The sequence below is a fragment of the Candidozyma pseudohaemuli genome (assembly GCF_003013735.1).
Source record: "Candidozyma pseudohaemuli strain B12108 chromosome Unknown scaffold00001, whole genome shotgun sequence".
NCBI lineage: Eukaryota > Fungi > Ascomycota > Pichiomycetes > Serinales > Metschnikowiaceae > Candidozyma > Candidozyma pseudohaemuli.
The window spans coordinates 1,388,378-1,405,734 of NW_020194435.1; the positions used below are offsets into that span (position 1 = coordinate 1,388,378).

The following is a 17,357-nucleotide window of genomic DNA, read 5'->3' on the forward strand; positions in this document are numbered from 1 at the left end:
TGTTAATATATATATACACGGATGGGTATTCTATGATGTGAGGTGCTTTCTGAGATTTCTGAAGAGCATGAATATGTCGTAGAAAAACAAAGCACTCTTTCTTCTCTCGTAGGCGAGCCAGCTGGTGAGTCTATGGTAGACCCAGGTTAACGAATATGTTTTGTAAGCCCGGTTATCTTTCTCTTTGCTCTCCTCGTAGACAACTTTGGCGCAATAGTTTGCCAAAATCAAAAATGTTCTCTCTGGTCCTAAGGGATTGTCCAAATTCTCGTCAAGATTTCTCGTCAAATCATTAGTCTTCAAGATCAATAAAACCATACGAGGCATATTACTCAAAACATCCATTAAGTCTTCGAGAACGCCTTCTTCGGAGTGCAATTGATGCTGCATATTCTTTACCTCGCTCGAGTCTCTGGATTTTGAAATGTCATAATTCAAGGCAGTGTCTGGGTCTCTTCCGGTAATTGCAGCGGCAAAGATCTGAAATTTCCGCTGGCCCTTCACGTGTGCCACTCTTTCAGCGTAGTATTTCATCTCAGGAATATTGTTGTCCAAAATCGCCAACCACAAATGAGCATAGTCACGCTTCATCTCTAGGGGAATGTAGCGATAGAGACCATGGTCATAGAGGACAATCTCGAAATTGTGCCCACTTCCGCTCTCGGATTTAGACACCTTCCTGATTGCGAGATTGCCGCCATGTGGATCGCAGTGTAATCCAGCATCGGGGAGGAAGATCATGTTGTTGAATATATGGGAAAGACATGATGAGACTTCCGCAGTGTTGATGTTGTTCTTCTTGATGTACTTCAAATCGTCAAGTCTGGCACCAGCGACGAATTCCATGACAAGGATACGCTTGTTTGCAGAAATCACTTTTGGAATCCGCAAAGCAGTATCTTTTTTATACTTCTCAAAATATTTGGCTGTCTTTTCGGCATTTCTCGCTTCGTTAACGAAATCCAACTCGACATAAATGGAGTTTTGCATTTCGTCACCAAGCCATGTCATTGGGTACTCAGGAAACACCTTGTACATCAAATCGAAGACTGTCCGTGTCATGTATATGTCCAAGGGCACGAACTCCGCAAGGGCAGGGTGCTGAACTTTAACAGCTACCTTTTCGCCAGAATCTTTCAATCTCGCGATGTGAACCTGTGCCAATGATGCCACGCCCACTGGTTCGGGATCAAACTCGCTGAACATGGCATCGAGAGGCACACCCTTGTCGGCGAGAAACATCTCCTGGATTTCTTCGATTGAGGAACGGGGGCATCTATCTTGAAGTGGAATCATTGTATCAGTCCACTCTCGAGGAAGCAAGTATGTCAAGGCGGATACGTGCTGACCAAGTTTGATGTAAACACCACCGTTTTTCTCCAAAGCCTTAAGGGTGATCTTAGCAGCCTTGAGATGGGCTTCCGAGAGGGCTTTATTGCGTTCTTGCTGGTCATCGAAGTCCTTCCCGAGGACATTGACATAAATATTGAAACACCTTGTTGTTGCCACAGTGACAACACCAACACGCTTAGTGGTATAGTATATGTGCTTAACCGAATCACGGAAGGTATCGCTTGTGGCATATAAGGTTCCTCCTAGAAGACCCGTTGCCAAGGCTACCTTGAGCAAGGTGTTCGATCTTTGCTTTGGAATTGCTGTTGAGCCATAGCGTCGACTTATGGAGCTTGTAGTAGCACTCGTGTGTCTAAAGGTTATACGAGCACGCCCCAACGATGTTGCACAGCGAAACATGAGTGTGGTTCGTGAAAGTCAAATCGAAGATCTGATAGCTCTTAAATCATGTGACTAAGAACGGTCCAAAGAATGGCTGCGAAAAACTAGATTTACTTAGCACCGTTTTTTCATTTATTATACACGGCCTTCCGAACTAAATTAATATACACCAAATTTAAAAGGAATGAATATAAAGAGGTTTGTTTCATCACTGGAACATGCCCTCAATGTTTGGGTTGTTGAGCTCGCCGGGGCCAAATTGAGCCATGAGAGTCTCATCAGGGAAGAGATCGAAATTAAAGTTTGGTAAGGTGTCCCAGTCCATCGTGCCCACGGTCGGACTGGGAGAGGCCATAGGCATGGGTGGGATAGACATTGGGGGAGCCGGCATCATTGAGGGGAAACCGCTTGTAGAGGGCCTAGGCAGAGGCCTCTTGATCATATGATTCTCTGTAGGTGGGGGTCCGTCAACACTTGGGCTTCTTCTAATGTTGCTTTCGTTGAAGCTTGGCGGCTTAGCAGTGCCTCTCATCGCTTCGTGATTAAATGGGCATCTTCGCTTGCGTGAGTCGTTAAAGGGGGAAGTTGGTTCGTTTTTGATTTGTGCTTGTGGCGAGTTATGTTCAACAGTAGAGCTCTGCCTTGAAAACAGAGACCTTGACGGGTTGGAAAACGGCTCAAAAGGTTCGAAACTGTTATTTTGGTGCGGGAATGGACATCCACCGGACGCGGCGGTGCTACTCTTGCGATCCGAGGTGGAAGCAACTTTCGCTGGACTTGGCAAAACAGGGCAAGTGTCCATGAGCTTTCCGGATTTGAAGACGTCAGCATGAATCCTGGCATAGGCAGCTGGGTTCATTCGGTGTGAATTTCGAACAAACGTCATGTAAAACTTCCACATTTTGGAGACACGACTAAATGTTTCACGATTTAACAGGCCCTCTAAAAGCATAAGAACAGAGTCTGTTGCCATAATTAGTTGCTCTTTCTGTTGTACCAAAATTGTAAAAGGTTTGGCATTCTCTGAAGGAGCAGTGTAAACAAGAGAGGACGGCGCAGGGGTTTCGTTGGAGTCACTGCCATCTCCACTCTCGTCTCTCTTGAAGCGTATGAGAAGGCCCACATTGAGATGGGACACTCGGGACAAGATCTCTGCGACGGCACCAAGAATGTATTGTGACCCTGTGTTCTTCGAAAACTGCTTCACACTCTCTTGCAAGAAGTTGATCAAGTCCAAACCTTTGGAAAACAAAAGTGGTAAAATCTTGCACATCGAATCGTAGTCGAGTTCCTCCTCACATTGCAAGAATATGATGAACGAAATGTAAAAGTCTAAATATTGGAACATACTTCTGACTTCAAAATATCTCGACATTCTTAATTTTGTGAGGGAAATATCTTCGATCCAAGCGGCTATCTCCTTAGTCAACCTTTGCAAATCACTAATTGTAACATTTGAGCCAGACAGACGACATGTACTCTTGCGAAGAAACAAAAAAATTTTTGAGCTCAAATAATAAACATGTAGAGATGCCAAAAGCTCGGGAATCTGGTCGTCGCTTGGGTCAGCTTTTTGCTTGGAAACAAATTTAAGGTGGTCCTGGTTCTCAGCAGCCTCATGAATGTTCTCAAAATAACTTTCAATTTGCTTATCAAGCTTGTCAGAATGACGAAGGATTGGAACTGTGCTGAATGTGACATGATTAATAATTCTCATAAAATCCACCCACAAATGACTCAAGTGAAGCCTAAGCTCTTTTTGTCTAACATCAGACATATTGGCACCGTTGAAACGCACATACGTTGGATCAGCCCAGAGGCGTAGCCTGCTGTCGTCTCTATCTAGCATGTCAAGCATTCTTGCAAGTATTGATGTGAAGCTCAGACGCACATCACTGGTGATTCCGGGTTTTATGTAGAGGGCGATGCACCTGTTTAGGAAGCCCATGAAGACAGCAAGGCATGGCAACAGACTACAGAATTCAGTGGAGTATGTTTGAGGAGCAAGAAACTCGAGGAAGTCTCGTATGGAGTCATGCACGGAGGTCCTCTTATAACCCAACCCTTGATGCACTGCTTCTAGAGGGAATACCTGATGAAACATATTCAGTATCTCATCTTGCCTGCCACTTCTCAGTCTCAAGATATCAAGAGACTCTTCGACCATGAGACCTAGCATACAAAGGTATATGCCCTTCAATTTAGCAAATGAGATCACCTCAGCCTCGCTCATTTGGGATTCAAGGCCACTGAGATCTAGAATTGCATCGTTCCCACTCCTGTTGAAAAGGTCTAGAATGTCGTCACGGTAAAATCGAAAAAGGTTTCGGGACTCGAGCTCGTACAGCAGCACCGCAGCTGGTGCGTTAGAGAGATTTAGGTAAAAGTTGATCAAGTAGACAAGTTGGTCGAAGTTCATCTGTTCCAGACCACGACCATAGCTGATCAACTCTAACCATAATTTCTGGAGCTGTGAAATAACTGTCGAGGGATCGTTGCCACGAGTAGAAGAGTCCGAGCTTTCATTCTTGATCTTTGCACTCTGTGAGCGGCTCATCGGCGTTCCCACCTTATTTGAAGTCTCCTCAACCATAAGGTTGAACTCGCAGGCCACCACTGGGCATTGAAGATGGCCACACGAGGGACCATGCTCATGAGAAGCACCAGACATGGGGCATCCATTGTCTCCGTAGACAGCACGCTCTGACTTAGGGTATTTCGTGAGCAAACTAGTCTTGTACATGTGATAGGATTTTTGTAGGTTCGTGATTTTGTACCAGAGCCCTGTTAGCTGCGGGTCAAGCTTGATGATGTTGAGCCATGAGTAGAGCTTAGCAACGAACGACTCAGAGCACTTGCTCCTTTTCAGGTGTCGGAAGCCCTTGAGCGAGTAAAAGTTGTCGTCCAAGACCTCTGGCGTCAGGGTCTGTGTGTCAGTTGTGTCAAGCTTTCTCAAGATCGATATCGCCGAAGCGGCTGCATCGTCCAGAAGCGAGTAGGATGGCGCCACCGGGGGCAGAGCTTTTGGGCTTATAAGTTCCTGCTTCATCTCCTGTGTATTTTGGCTGTCAAGCTTGGCCTGAAGAGCCTCTATCTCGCTTCTCTGGGCTGCAATCGTCTTCTCCATGGCGGCTTTGACTTTAACGAATTCGGCCTTGAGCTTGACATCTTGATCTTCAGCAGCCTTTCTGACCTCGTCATCGACCCACGTAGGCTCCACATAGACACACAAGTGGCCAACGTTATTCTTCACACATCCGCTGCACGGTCTCTTCTTGTCACAGCGGACTTTTCGCTTTTTGCAAGTAAGGCACGAGATCGGGGCTCTCTTGCGCAGTCGCTTCTCCATCTTTTTTGCAAAGAAATACTGTTAAGAAACGTTGTAGATTTCGTTATCCGGTTCGGGACGCTAGTCTGAATATCTGATGCGATATGTGCGAGAGAGTGCAGCGGTAGATCCGAGAAGGTCTGTTCGTGCCGGAGTGGCTGCACCTGTCTTGACAAACACTAATAGCGAGATTTGAGCGAGTCGGCTTCCTGCACTGCTAAAAAAGTTTTTTTACCGCTTTCGGTTGGTCCAAAGGCTGAGTCTCTGGCATTCATGAACCACATGAAGAGGGACTGAGCGAGGCTTGAGGACCCTGGTGTAATGGTATTTGGGCAGTCCGATGCGGGCCACTTTGCAGCCATCGCCGAATTCTACGTCGGAATATACGCTACTTCCCGATGCCCCTTCCGTGGTACAAACATTATTTTTCTCATTTCAAGGCACAGATAGCATAGCCGGCGGATCTACGAGATAAGTAAAAAAGTGATGCTTCCTGCTTGCAGACGAAGTAGCTTCACTGGCTTCCGTGCGGCTTCGATAAACACGCTCTTCTAATCGAAGTTGCTGGTTGAAGTTCAACCGTACTTATAAAGGAATGTTCTGATTCTTTTGAATCTTGAATTTTGGACCACGGCATGATGTGGTTCACGTCCTTGAATACCAACTCTGCAACTGGGCGAACCTGAGGTCCAGTTCAGTTCTGGGTAGGTCCATCAAAAAGAACCCCAGAATTTTGATTTTGCTAACTTTTTCTTTCATTTAACCCCCGACATTGTTCCAACATCCAGATTAAGCCTTTTTTTAAACACATTTATGGTGCTTCGAGCTGCCTGTCCTGCATGCTTCACAACTTAAAGCATTCTGGTGAGCCTTCTAACATCTACCGACATGTCTACTGGTATACCCATCAAGCTTCTAAACGAAGCACAGGGCCATGTTGTGTCTCTAGAATTGACTAATGGAGATACATATCGCGGCAAGTTGCAAGAGTCTGAGGACAACATGAACTTATCGCTTGGCGATGTGACCATTACCAAAGGAAAAACAGGAGAAACTACACACAAAGGCCAAGTGTTTGTCAGGGGCTCAATGATACGATTTGTCAGCGTTCCTGACATACTACAGTATGCTCCAATGTTCTTCATGAAGCCCGGCGAGAAGCCAAAGCCTCCTGTGAGAGGCCCTCCACCAAAGAGAACAAAGCACTAGACCTACATTGTAAAGTATTATCCTTGTATATTAATAACGACGCTGACGTTTTATCCCTCGTGTAGACAACGCCATATTACTATTCTTCCATTGTAACGTCGGTGGCGGCCCTTACGCATTGCTTGAGATGTAACATGGCAGCTGCCACAATGTCTGGGTCATCGTCATCTTCCTCCACATGCATGCTGCTGTCCCGGTCGTAGATGGAGCTCAACCAGTGAGACGTCACATCTGCCAACCTGGACTGGTCCACCTCCAGATATGCTATCTCTGGGGTGGGGTTTTGGGAGCTAAGTCTTAGGTTACCCAAGGGCACCAAACGCTCCCTTACTTCGTCAATTGCCTGTTGATAGGCTTGCTGTTGCTCGAGTAGTTCACAGATTTCTTCCTTATCCTCATGAAAGGCCTTTTGAGCACTCATCGAACTGTCCACCGCGGAATAAGATGAGTTATTTGTAGTAAGCTCTGTGTTGATGTTGTTTGAATATCCGAAGAGTTTTTGGAGGAACGCTCTTTTCTGAAGAACTTGAACACGCCGTTTACCAGAAATGGTGTGATTTGAAGTGTATAGCTTTTCATACTCGTCAGACTGTTGCATGGCATGTGCCCAAAGAGCTTTTTTCTCTTCCTTCTCGTAATCATCAATATTGGGAGACTCCACACATCTTTGCAACCGATCGAAATGTTCAGAAACTATTTCTAATTCCGTTCTTGAGAGTTCAGGGATCAGCGCAATGATCGTGTTTGAAACATTAGGTTCAGTCCACTCGTCATTGCCTCTGTCAATACTCACTTCCTCGTCCGCTCCGAACTCGTACGTATCGTCATCGAGCCATGCTTCGTCATCCTGCTTGGCGTAATCAAACACCCTGTTGGATGTTATGGTCTCGGCAGACTCCCATGCCTTGATTTGCGTCAGCCTCACTGGGGGAAGTGATGGCTTTACTGGCTCAGCTGGAGATGTAGGCAGCAGCAGAGACTGTGGCGCGATAACAGGACTTCTTCTAGATGTATTATGCTGCTTTGTGAAAACCAGGTAATCATAATGAGACATATCAGCTGGCTTGTGTAATACAAATGGCTGAGTAGGGGCATAAGACTTCTTCAGTTGCTGAAAGTTGAGTAGCTTCTTTGATGCTTTAGCTTCAGGCTTAAACTCAGGCCTGAGTGTCTTGCTCTTCTTCTTATGATCATTCTTCTTTTCAATGAAAGGCTGTTCCTGGCGCACCCGTCGTATGTTGTTGCTGGGTGTGGAAATTGTGGATGTTGATGATGATACGGTCCTCAGAGTAAGATTGGAGATGTTCTGAGCAGAAAAGTCGGCAAACGAATGTGATGGAACTCGAAGTTTCGGTAGCGTTGTTGACGTCTTCCTTTCAGTCATGATTGATTTGCAAATAAAATGGGTCCGTTTGTTGTGGTAGAGTTTCAGACTGATCCTCTCTTGTATTTGTGATCTTGATAAGTCGGGAATGCAGGAATCACGATATACACCAGGGTATGTCACATAGGGACAGATCAGACACGGTGCGGGAAACCCTGGAGAGATCTCATTTTACAGTTTCTTATCTCACTGTTGAAGCTTTAAATATTATATTTCGTTTGTATGATGCCTGAGCAGAAACCATGTAAGATCGGGGTGCAGCCGTACCCTTATCGCATTGACGTCAGGCGGAACAACACTTGTATAAAGATCAAAGCACAACCAATTCTTTAGTAACAAGCACGACCCTCAATTCGGATCGAATTGGAACGTACTAACTGAAGTCGAAAGAATATATCTGACTGTGTGGGAAAATCACCTGATAGTCGGATACTTAGGACCACTATCATGAGGGGGAACCCAAAGATAAGTAGCTCTCCATATCAATTGATCTGAATCAGTAGGATCTCACCAGAAGATTTGGGTTTTGACGGCCTCTGGGTGACTCTATCCTCTGTGCAACCGCCGGTGATAAACTGACAAAACGTACATCGCCAAGTAACATAGGAACTCGTCAACCTGACCATACTCAAAGTCAGCAACAATTACACTTCTACTCTATGGGTAAATTTAAATATGTCGAAGGTTGACCAATATCCTGGGTGCACCGATTCTGCTTATGGTTCACAGCTCACGGTTCAAGTGAGTGCATACAGGCCATTGAGCCCAGAGATGTTTTGTTCTGTCCATCGAATTGAATACTTCATCAAGTGTCTCTGAAGCTGTTCCTACTGACGCCAGCCTTGATGGGTTGACCCATTCTGATACGGTCACGTGCTTAGGGCTTTAGCCCTGTGTTCTCCAAACCTGCACTCAATACTTTTTGTGCTGGACACATCGCAAAAAATTCTCCCGCGATTACTACTGAAAATTCCTTCTCAGTGATAGCTAACTATACCAACAAGAATCCAAGATGGCTACTGAGTTGACTGTGCAATCTGAGAGAGCTTACCAGAAGGTATGTTAATTCTATTAACATCTGCATTAATCAGATGTGATTTACGGCGAATCCCCGATCATAATGCTTGATATTGGTCCATCAAAGTTCACTGAAGATATACGTCCTGATGGCCCCTTCATGTTGAAATTTGTGATTGACTAAAAGTTTCGATCAATAAAACGCTGTTTAATAAACGATTTACTAACATTTAGCAACCACACATCTTCACCAACCCAAAGACCAAGGGTAACAAGAAGGCCAAGAGATTCGTCAAGGAGGTCGGCTTGGGTTTCAAGACCCCTAAGTCTGCCATCGAGGGCTCTTACATTGACAAGAAGTGCCCATTCGTCGGTCAGATCTCTATCAGAGGTAAGATTTTGACCGGAACTGTTGTTTCCACCAAAATGCACAGAACTATCATCATCAGAAGAGACTACCTCCACTTCGTTCCTAAATACAACAGATACGAGAAGAGACACAAGAACGTCGCTGCTCACGTTTCCCCAGCTTTCCGTGTCCAGGAGGGTGACGTTGTTGTCGTTGGCCAGTGCAGACCTCTTTCCAAGACCGTCAGATTCAACGTCTTGAAGGTTGCCGTCTCCAAGGCCAAGTCTAAGCAGTTCACCAAGTTCTAAGCCTGTTTGCATATCAAATAACTCAGGTTTTAGGCTTTTGTACCTTAATGTTAAAATAAGATAAATACGCAATGTAGATTTTTTGCTCTATTTATACGTTTGATGGTATTTCCTTCTTCGTTACCAGTAGCTCTTTGTCTCCCCATGTGTTCAACGAGGACTCTAACTCTCCCTTGTTATGCAAATCGATGAAATCGTCGGCGCCTCCTCGGCTTTGTGGATTGGATGCTCCCACGAGAACATTTGGCACGGTCTTCCTACCAGTGATTTCGCCGAGGTAAGCCTGAAGTTCTTTGCCCTGCTTCAATTTGTCGAGTTCAACGATGGTTGGTGGGGGAACAATATTGTAGCTATCCAGCAAAAGCTGCTTCAACCTCTTGGAGAATGGGCAGTACGATTTGGAAAATATCGTCATGGGTGCTAAGGCTCTGATCTCCCTATATTGTTTGGCGGGATCGTACTCCTCGGTCGTTGAATCGTCTTCAGGCGTCTCCTGCTGTATTTCTCCATTGCTTTCAGCATCCTCTTTGCCTTTTGTTTTCGATATCTCTTCGTTTATTGCGGCATCCACTTGAGCATTGTTGGCAGACTCCAAAAGCGTACTTCCAGCTGCTTGCTTTGCTACCAGGACATTCTTGTGTCTGGATTCACGTGTTAATAAAAGAATGGTTGTGAGGAGCGTTATGCCAACCGCGAGGGCAAGCACGCGTATCTTTCGGTTTGATACCATTGCTGCTCGTTAGTAGTGAATGGAAAGTTAGTTTTGATGCGATACCCCGGAGCGCGAAAATCAATGTAGCCTGGAGCAGTGTCGACACATGTTATAATAGAGAGATTGACCGAAGGTATTGAGATAGTAATTTACAAACAATCGGAAATGTGGTATTAATCCGACCCTCCTAGCAAATTTTATGAATTCTCGTTTGTACATTTTTAGGCGCTGGATAGTAGATGCACACTACTGCAACAACCTTGTCTCATTAGTGCGGTAATACAAATTGCAGAAAGACAGTGTTCACACTGGGGTAATGACGAGCAAGACAAACACACACTATTCCTGTCAAATTTTAAGGCAAGCCAGGATATAGTTGGAGCAACGGTCCATCGGCGTTACTCGAGAAATTAAATGGTGAAGAAGAGTTGATTCATTATCGAGTTATCCCAGAGGCAGCTTAGCAATCTCGGTTTTATACAAATCACCAAAAAGTCGCCAGATTGAGTCATTCCAACCCCAGGGAACAAACCATATAAGCCTCCTACAGATGCAACTCCGTCGGCTCTGTCGGCGAATAGATGACGAGTACTCAAGCGCTGCAGCGTTGCGAACGCTGCACGGTTATCGTGTAAAGTAAAAATTTTCGAGGAGGAATGCGTCAACAAGTGGGGTAAGCCGAAAAATGCCCCACCGGCACGTCCTTCCAAGAAAAGTGTAGAACCGTTGTAGGGCTTCTAAGTTTCGCTTGACAGAGGGGTCTTAGTTGGACCTGTCAAAAACTCTTGGCATACATGATCAATACAAAAAGATGTCAGTCGTGGAAAAATGCGTATATCTACGGCTCGGGGCTTCATCTCCGAGCGGCAAAAACATTTAAAGCAAAAGTGATTGGGGGGTGCTTCGGCGCCAAAAAAAAAAACTACAGAAATTGAGCCATCGTCCTTCCACAACATACGTAGCCGCAACGCAGCTCTCCGTCCTTGGTCTGCACATTTTGTGTAAATACTGCACTTTGTTCATCATTTCTGTCATATAGCCCCACGCTGCATGAGTGGTTGCAACCAAGCTGCATCTGGTCTATTCAAGGACTCGGTCTTATAACGCCACTTATCCCGTTTCGCTTACTGGCGACAGCCTACCAGCGGGCATCTCTTCATTTTGTACCTGTACCCCCACTTTCCCCACCACCTCGTCTCCTTCTAGCGTTAAATATAAAACCCTCTTGTCATCTTCTCTGTTACTCTTGTGTCATTTTTATTGGGCTCTTTTATTATGTCTGGCAAAAATCTTTCGCCATCCTCCCTGGATGCTAACTTGGAAAAACAAGCAGGTATTGTTCCAGTTGCGCCTGAAGAGAATTTGATGAAGCCACCCAGTTTTACGGTCGAATCAATTAAGAACTACTGTGTTACCAGAGTAACAACATTGGTTCCAACAAAAGAATATGTTCATGCTAACAAAAATTTATTGAACCCCATCCCTGCCTTGAGAGACATTAGTGGAAAGCAATGGCTATTTATATTGTGTGCATTCATGGGCTGGACTTGGGATGCATTCGATTTCTTCACAATTTCTTTAAATGTCAATCAACTCTCCAAAGATTTGAACAGAACCACAACCGATATCACTTGGGCCATTACCTTGGTTCTTATGTTGCGTACCGTGGGTGCCTTTATTTTTGGTTACTTTGGTGATCGTTACGGTACCAAATGGCCTTTTATTGTGAACTTGCTCCTAATGATGGTCATCCAAATTGGATGTTCATTCATTGAGACCTTCAAACAATTTTTGGGTGTCAGAGCACTTTTTGGTATTGTTATGGGAGGTATTTACGGTAACGCAACTGCCACTGCCTTAGATGACTGTCCTCCCAGATCAAGGGGTTTCATTTCTGGTTTCCTCCAACAAGGATATGCCTTTGGCTATTTGTTGGCCGTCATTTTCACCAGAGCCTTGGCAGACACTCAAAAGCACCAATGGAGAGCTGTTTACTGGTTCGCAGCTTGTGTTACCTTGATCATCGCTATTTCTAGAGCAATGTTACCCGAGACCAACGCTTTCCTTCAAAAGCAGGCTATCAAAAGGTATCAGATGGAAGCTGGTATTGTTCCTGAGTCTTTCGGCTCGAAAGTGAAGAAAGCCCTCAAGATCTATTGGCTCATGACCATCTACATGGTTCTTCTCATGGCTGGTTTCAACTTCATGTCTCACGGTTCGCAAGACTTGTTCCCAACTTTCTTGACTGAACAATTGGGCTTTTCGAAAGACAGATCCACCGTCACCAACTGTGTGGCTAACATTGGTGCCATTGTTGGTGGTTTGATTGTTGGTCACTTCTCCAACTTCATCGGTAGAAGATTATCCATCATGATTTGCTGCGTCGGTGGTGGTGCATTGATCTACCCATGGGGCTTCGTTAGAAATGATGGCATCAATGCTGCTGTCTTCTTCTTGCAGTTTTTCGTTCAAGGTGCCTTTGGTGTTATTCCTGCTCATTTGAGTGAATTGGCCCACCCAGACTTTAAGGCATTCACTGTTGGTCTCGCGTACCAGCTCGGTAACTTGGCTTCTTCCGCATCATCTACTATTGAATCGCAGTTGGGTGCTCAATTCCCAATTGTGAATGAAAAAGGAGAAACAATTCATGACTACGGTAAAGTTATGGCCATTTTCATGGGCTGTGTGTTTGCCTACAACTTGGTGATGTCTTTCATCGGTCCAGAAAACATGAACATTAGTGAAGAGCTCAATGAGGCGGACCCTGCAGCTGTGTTAGACACAACTTTAACCGATAAAGCCTCACAGGAAAGAGTGGAAAACGCCAGCATCGTGCACGTTGGAAAGGATTACAAATAGATGTACAATAGATAATTTTTTTTTAACAACGTTCTATCTCTGCGTGTTACAAGTCTTGATCGTGAACCGCATTGTTATATAAATACTCAAGAGTAGGTAACCCGCCTACAACTTCTCAGCAGTGGTTGGTCTACCGACGGTGGTGACGTCGTTGTAGATCAAAGTGGTGACGAAGTCAGAGTACTTCTCACCCAAAGCCTCTGGCTTGAAGTAGTCCAAAGCTGGCTTGAACTTGTTGCCGGCTGGGGCAGACTTGGCCAACTTGGAGTACTCCTCGTCCAAGAGCTTGGCAACGTACTCCTTGGTAACCTTCTGACCCTGGTCAGTCACGGCACCGTGAGTAACCCATTGCCAAAGCTGGGTTCTGGACACCTCGGCGGTGGCAGCGTCCTCCATCAAGTAGTTGATAGGAACACAACCAACGTTACGCAACCAGGCCTCGATGTAAGACAAACCGATGATACAGTTGACTCTGATACCCTGCTCGGTGATCTTGGCCTCTGGCACGTAAGGGCTCAACAAGTCTCTGGCAGTGACAGGCTTGTAAGGAGTCTTTGGTGGGACGTTGATCTGGTTTGGACCCTTCATGTGCTCGTTGAAGACCTTCAACACAACTGGGACCAAAGCTGGGTGGGCAACCCAACAGGAGTCGCAACCAGCCTGGACCTCTCTCAACTTGTCCTTGGTGACGTTCTCCAAAGCGGCTCTGTTTCTGGCCTCGTCATCCTTGATAGGAATCTGAGCAGCCATACCACCCAAAGCGTGCACCTGTCTCTTGTGGCACGTGTGCACCAACAACTTGACGTATGAGGCCATGAATGGAGAGGCCATGGTGACCTGGGATCTGTCTGGCAAGATGAACTCCTTGTGCTTTCTCATCGACTTGATGAAAGAGAAGATGTAGTCCCATCTACCACAGTTCAAACCACCAATGTGCTGTCTCAACTGGTAGATGATCTCGTCCATCTGGAAAGCAGCTGGCAAGGTCTCAATCAAGACGGAACCTCTGATGGTACCTCTTGGGATTCCAATGTAGTCCTGAGAGAAGTTGAAGATGTCATTCCACAACTTGGCCTCCAAGTGGTGCTCCATCTTTGGCAAGTAGAAGTATGGACCGAAACCACGCTCCAAAGTCTCTCTGGCGTTGTTGAAGAAGTAGAGGGCAAAGTCGAAGATACCACCAGAAACTGGCTCACCGTCAACCAAGACGTGCTTCTCCTCCAAGTGCCAGCCTCTTGGTCTGACAATCAAGGTTGGAATGTGTCTCTTTGGGTCCAAGTTCAACTTGTACTGCTTACCGTTGGAGGTGAAAGCCAAGTTTCTGCGGACACCGTCGTACAAGTTGACCTGACCGTCAACCAAGTTCTTCCAGGCAGGGGTCAATGAGTCCTCAAAGTCAGCCATGTAGGTGGCAACGTTGGAGTTCAAGGCATTGATGACCATCTTTCTGTCGGTAGGACCAGTGATTTCACATCTTCTGTCCTGCAAGCCCTTGGCCAATGGAGGACCAGTCCAGGTAGGGTCCTCTCTGATGTGGGCAGTCTCTGGCAAGAAGTCTGGCAAGACACCCTCGTCTCTCAACTTCTGCTGCTCTTGTCTGGCAGCCAACAAACGCTTTCTCTCACCATTGAAGGCACGGTGCAAAGTGGCCACAAGACCCAAGGCCTCCTGGTTGAAAATGTGCTTAGCCTCCTGGGGCACTGGAGCCAAAATCTGGACGCCTTGCAATTTCAGGGATGTGGTTGGGAAAGGGTTAGACATTTTTTATTTTGATAATTTATAAAAAATTTTCTATCCCTTGTCGGCGGACGGGGTGCTCTTTATATATGCGCTCACAATGAGCGTATGGGTACCCCAGATTCCCGTTCCAGCGGATGTAACCCTGACTAGCAATCAGAGTCAGGACTGGGCCAACGCCTGTGACAGTATCGCTTAACTATGGTGGTGCACGGGTTTTTCGTCCACCACCCGCGCTCCCCAGAGGCTCCGATAACCACCAGGTATCTATGTGCCTGCCGCTCTTACGTACGGTGACCGGGCGCGCCTCGGACAAATGGATATATCTTGGCTATATCCTCACCTGCCCCGGCCTTTTTCCCGAGGAAACGCTCTTGTGCATGCACTTTTCGAATCGGTCTCACCGGTTCTGGTACACGTACAGCTACAGTGCTCATGTAAGGGAGTTCGTCAATTGCGGTTTTTATTTACTGCTTGGCCCACTTGATGCCCTCCTTAGATGGCGTGATGACGCCATGCTGAGCTGGGACGTAATTGATTCTGTGGTAGGAGTTGAGGTTCTTTCTCAAGACGAACTGGAAGCAAGCGGCACCGCCCTGTCTGGCAGTGATGGTGGAGGAAGACAAGAAGTATTCCCAAATTCTGAACCACTTGATACCGTACTTGTTGATCACGTTGTCCTTGTTGCCCATCCAGTTTCTGTACCATCTCCACAAAGTAGCAGAGTAGGAGACACCAACGTTCTCGACAGAGACAATCTCAAAGCCAGCGCTCTCCAAAGCACCAACAACGAAAGCAACAGGGGTCGACGCGTCAGCACCTGGGAAAATGTACTTGTTCATGAACAAACCCCAAACCAAGTCCTCGTATTGCCATGACTTTCTCAAACCAGCGTACTGCAAGAAGAAAAGACCGTCATCTTCCAAAGAGTCGTAGACCTGAGCCAAGAAGGTACCGAATCTTCTGATACCAACGTGCTCAGCCATCTCAAGACAGGTAATCTTGTCGTACTTACCACTTGGCTTCTCGGACTTAGGAGCATCTCTGTAGTCGCAGCACACGATCTTCGATTGATCTGGAGACACACCGTAGTCGGACAAGAGCTGATTGCCCCACTTGGTCTGGTTCTTACCCAAGGTGATACCAGTGATTTTAGAGCCGAATTGGGAGGAGCCAAAAGTAGCCCAGGTACCCCAGCCGCAACCCAAGTCCAAGACGTGGTCGTTCTTCTGCAATTGAATCTTGGAAGCAACGACATTCAACTTGTTGTCTTGCAATTCCTCCAAGGTCTCCTCCTTGGTGATGTCAGAGATGAGACCCGAGGTGTAGATCATACGAGGACCCAAGAACCAGGTGTAGAAGTCGTCACCTCTGTCGTAGTGATCTCTAACCTGCTCTTCATCCTGAGATTGCGAGTGCATGATGACTTCGGGGATCATTCCCAACAAGAAGAAGCGGTAAAGAGACAAAGTGAAGCGGAAGTTAGCCCAATCGTGTCTGTACTCCATGATGTCCAAGGCGTCACCCTTGAACGACACCTTACCCTCAAAGTACAACTCGTGGAAAGTCTCCATTGGGATCTTGGTACCCTTGCCACCGTTAGAGTCGATGTACTTGGCCTTCAATTCTGGAGTGTGGAATTCCAAATAGTGGGAAATTGGCTTGCCTGGGTACTTGACCTTCTCGTTAAGACGAGGACTGAAGGTGGACAAAAGGGTCCAGTAGGCCATCAAGATAGGAACTGCCAACAAAAGGGCAAAAAACAACCAGGTCTTGAAGCCAAGGCCCAATTTCCTCACCACCAACCATGGAATACCCACCAAGAGGGCGATCATGGCGGTGTTGCTGAAGTTTCTGCTACCTGGACCATCAGCTGGCAATGGAGCATTGTAAATGGTAGGGGAATCCGTGGTAAGAATTCCGCTTTCATCCGAAGCTGGAGGTTGTGGCTTTGCCTCGGGGGTCTTGATGAACTCGACACCAGACAACATGATTCAATTGAAAGTTAGAAAGAGAGACACGCTGGAGAGCGATTTTGTTCACCGCGAAAAAAAAAGTTACCGGGCAGTGCGTGTCGCCCTGGATTCCACGCCCACCGGGTAAAGTTAAAAAAATGCAGACGGTTAGATCGGCAAGGGAATCGAGGAAATTATTCAATTGGCCATGAAATATATTTGTTGAAGGAAAGAGGATAAAATTCCATTTGTGTCTCAACGCATACGCCAAAATGTGACCTGAGTTCGAGACTTGGATTTAGCACCTCGCACGATCCATTGTAAAGGGTCTTTTACTCAGGGGACATTTCCAGGTTAGAAGGCTGAATGGGTATTTGGTAAAGACAAGACGCATATGCTCGTTTGCAGCCATTTCGCGGGAGGCAGTGGGCCAACGTTGGGCCTAGACGCTGAGAAGTCGTAATATCGGCCTGTGGGATGATGTAAATCTGAGTGTTTTCAAAGTAACGGAATTGTTCTTGGTTTTGGGGCATTCCGTCGCTCTAGCAATTAATTGAGTTACAAATGATTGAAGATGAGAGAGATGCAGATGCGTGTATTTTGACACATTCCACAGTGACACAGCCTGAGCCGAGGTGGGCTTATTTTTCACTGAAGAGTAGAGATCCTAAAGCTTAACCTAGCTTCAGTGCAACTGGGGTTGGGTGGGATCACCCCTGGCAAAGTATTAGGTAAGTAGAAATCGAAGATCCTAATTCAGCCTCG

At 46.3% G+C, this 17,357-nt stretch overlaps 8 protein-coding genes across 8 annotated transcripts; 3 read left to right on the forward strand and 5 right to left on the reverse strand.

Annotated features, from left to right (window-relative positions):
- Positions 1-30: 30 nt before the first annotated feature.
- C7M61_000626 (uncharacterized protein) lies at positions 31-5,083 on the reverse strand (the record flags this gene model as incomplete). Its single annotated transcript, XM_024856059.1, has 2 exons — positions 31-1,639; positions 1,953-5,083. 2 exons carry the CDS (start codon positions 5,081-5,083, stop codon positions 31-33), a joined length of 4,740 nt encoding a protein of 1,579 aa, XP_024715658.1.
- Positions 5,084-5,950: 867 nt separating this feature from the next.
- SMD3 (mRNA splicing protein) lies at positions 5,951-6,271 on the forward strand (the record flags this gene model as incomplete). Its single annotated transcript, XM_024856060.1, has 1 exon — positions 5,951-6,271. The coding sequence occupies one exon, from the start codon at positions 5,951-5,953 to the stop codon at positions 6,269-6,271; it is 321 nt and encodes a 106-aa protein (XP_024715659.1).
- Positions 6,272-6,350: 79 nt separating this feature from the next.
- Positions 6,351-7,655, reverse strand: C7M61_000628 (uncharacterized protein; the record flags this gene model as incomplete). The annotated part of the gene is made up of 1 exon (XM_024856061.1): positions 6,351-7,655. The coding sequence occupies one exon, from the start codon at positions 7,653-7,655 to the stop codon at positions 6,351-6,353; it is 1,305 nt and encodes a 434-aa protein (XP_024715660.1).
- A 1,012-nt stretch (positions 7,656-8,667) lies between these two features.
- On the forward strand, positions 8,668-9,329 carry C7M61_000629 (40S ribosomal protein uS17; the record flags this gene model as incomplete). Its single annotated transcript, XM_024856062.1, has 2 exons — positions 8,668-8,712; positions 8,934-9,329. 2 exons carry the CDS (start codon positions 8,668-8,670, stop codon positions 9,327-9,329), a joined length of 441 nt encoding a protein of 146 aa, XP_024715661.1.
- Positions 9,330-9,420: 91 nt separating this feature from the next.
- C7M61_000630 (glutathione-disulfide reductase) lies at positions 9,421-10,059 on the reverse strand (the record flags this gene model as incomplete). Its single annotated transcript, XM_024856063.1, has 1 exon — positions 9,421-10,059. The coding sequence occupies one exon, from the start codon at positions 10,057-10,059 to the stop codon at positions 9,421-9,423; it is 639 nt and encodes a 212-aa protein (XP_024715662.1).
- A 1,257-nt stretch (positions 10,060-11,316) lies between these two features.
- C7M61_000631 (uncharacterized protein) lies at positions 11,317-12,900 on the forward strand (the record flags this gene model as incomplete). Its single annotated transcript, XM_024856064.1, has 1 exon — positions 11,317-12,900. One exon carries the CDS (start codon positions 11,317-11,319, stop codon positions 12,898-12,900), a length of 1,584 nt encoding a protein of 527 aa, XP_024715663.1.
- A 105-nt stretch (positions 12,901-13,005) lies between these two features.
- On the reverse strand, positions 13,006-14,661 carry MLS1 (malate synthase; the record flags this gene model as incomplete). Its single annotated transcript, XM_024856065.1, has 1 exon — positions 13,006-14,661. One exon carries the CDS (start codon positions 14,659-14,661, stop codon positions 13,006-13,008), a length of 1,656 nt encoding a protein of 551 aa, XP_024715664.1.
- A 443-nt stretch (positions 14,662-15,104) lies between these two features.
- On the reverse strand, positions 15,105-16,628 carry MTS1 (Mts1p; the record flags this gene model as incomplete). Its single annotated transcript, XM_024856066.1, has 1 exon — positions 15,105-16,628. The coding sequence occupies one exon, from the start codon at positions 16,626-16,628 to the stop codon at positions 15,105-15,107; it is 1,524 nt and encodes a 507-aa protein (XP_024715665.1).
- Positions 16,629-17,357: the final 729 nt, after the last annotated feature.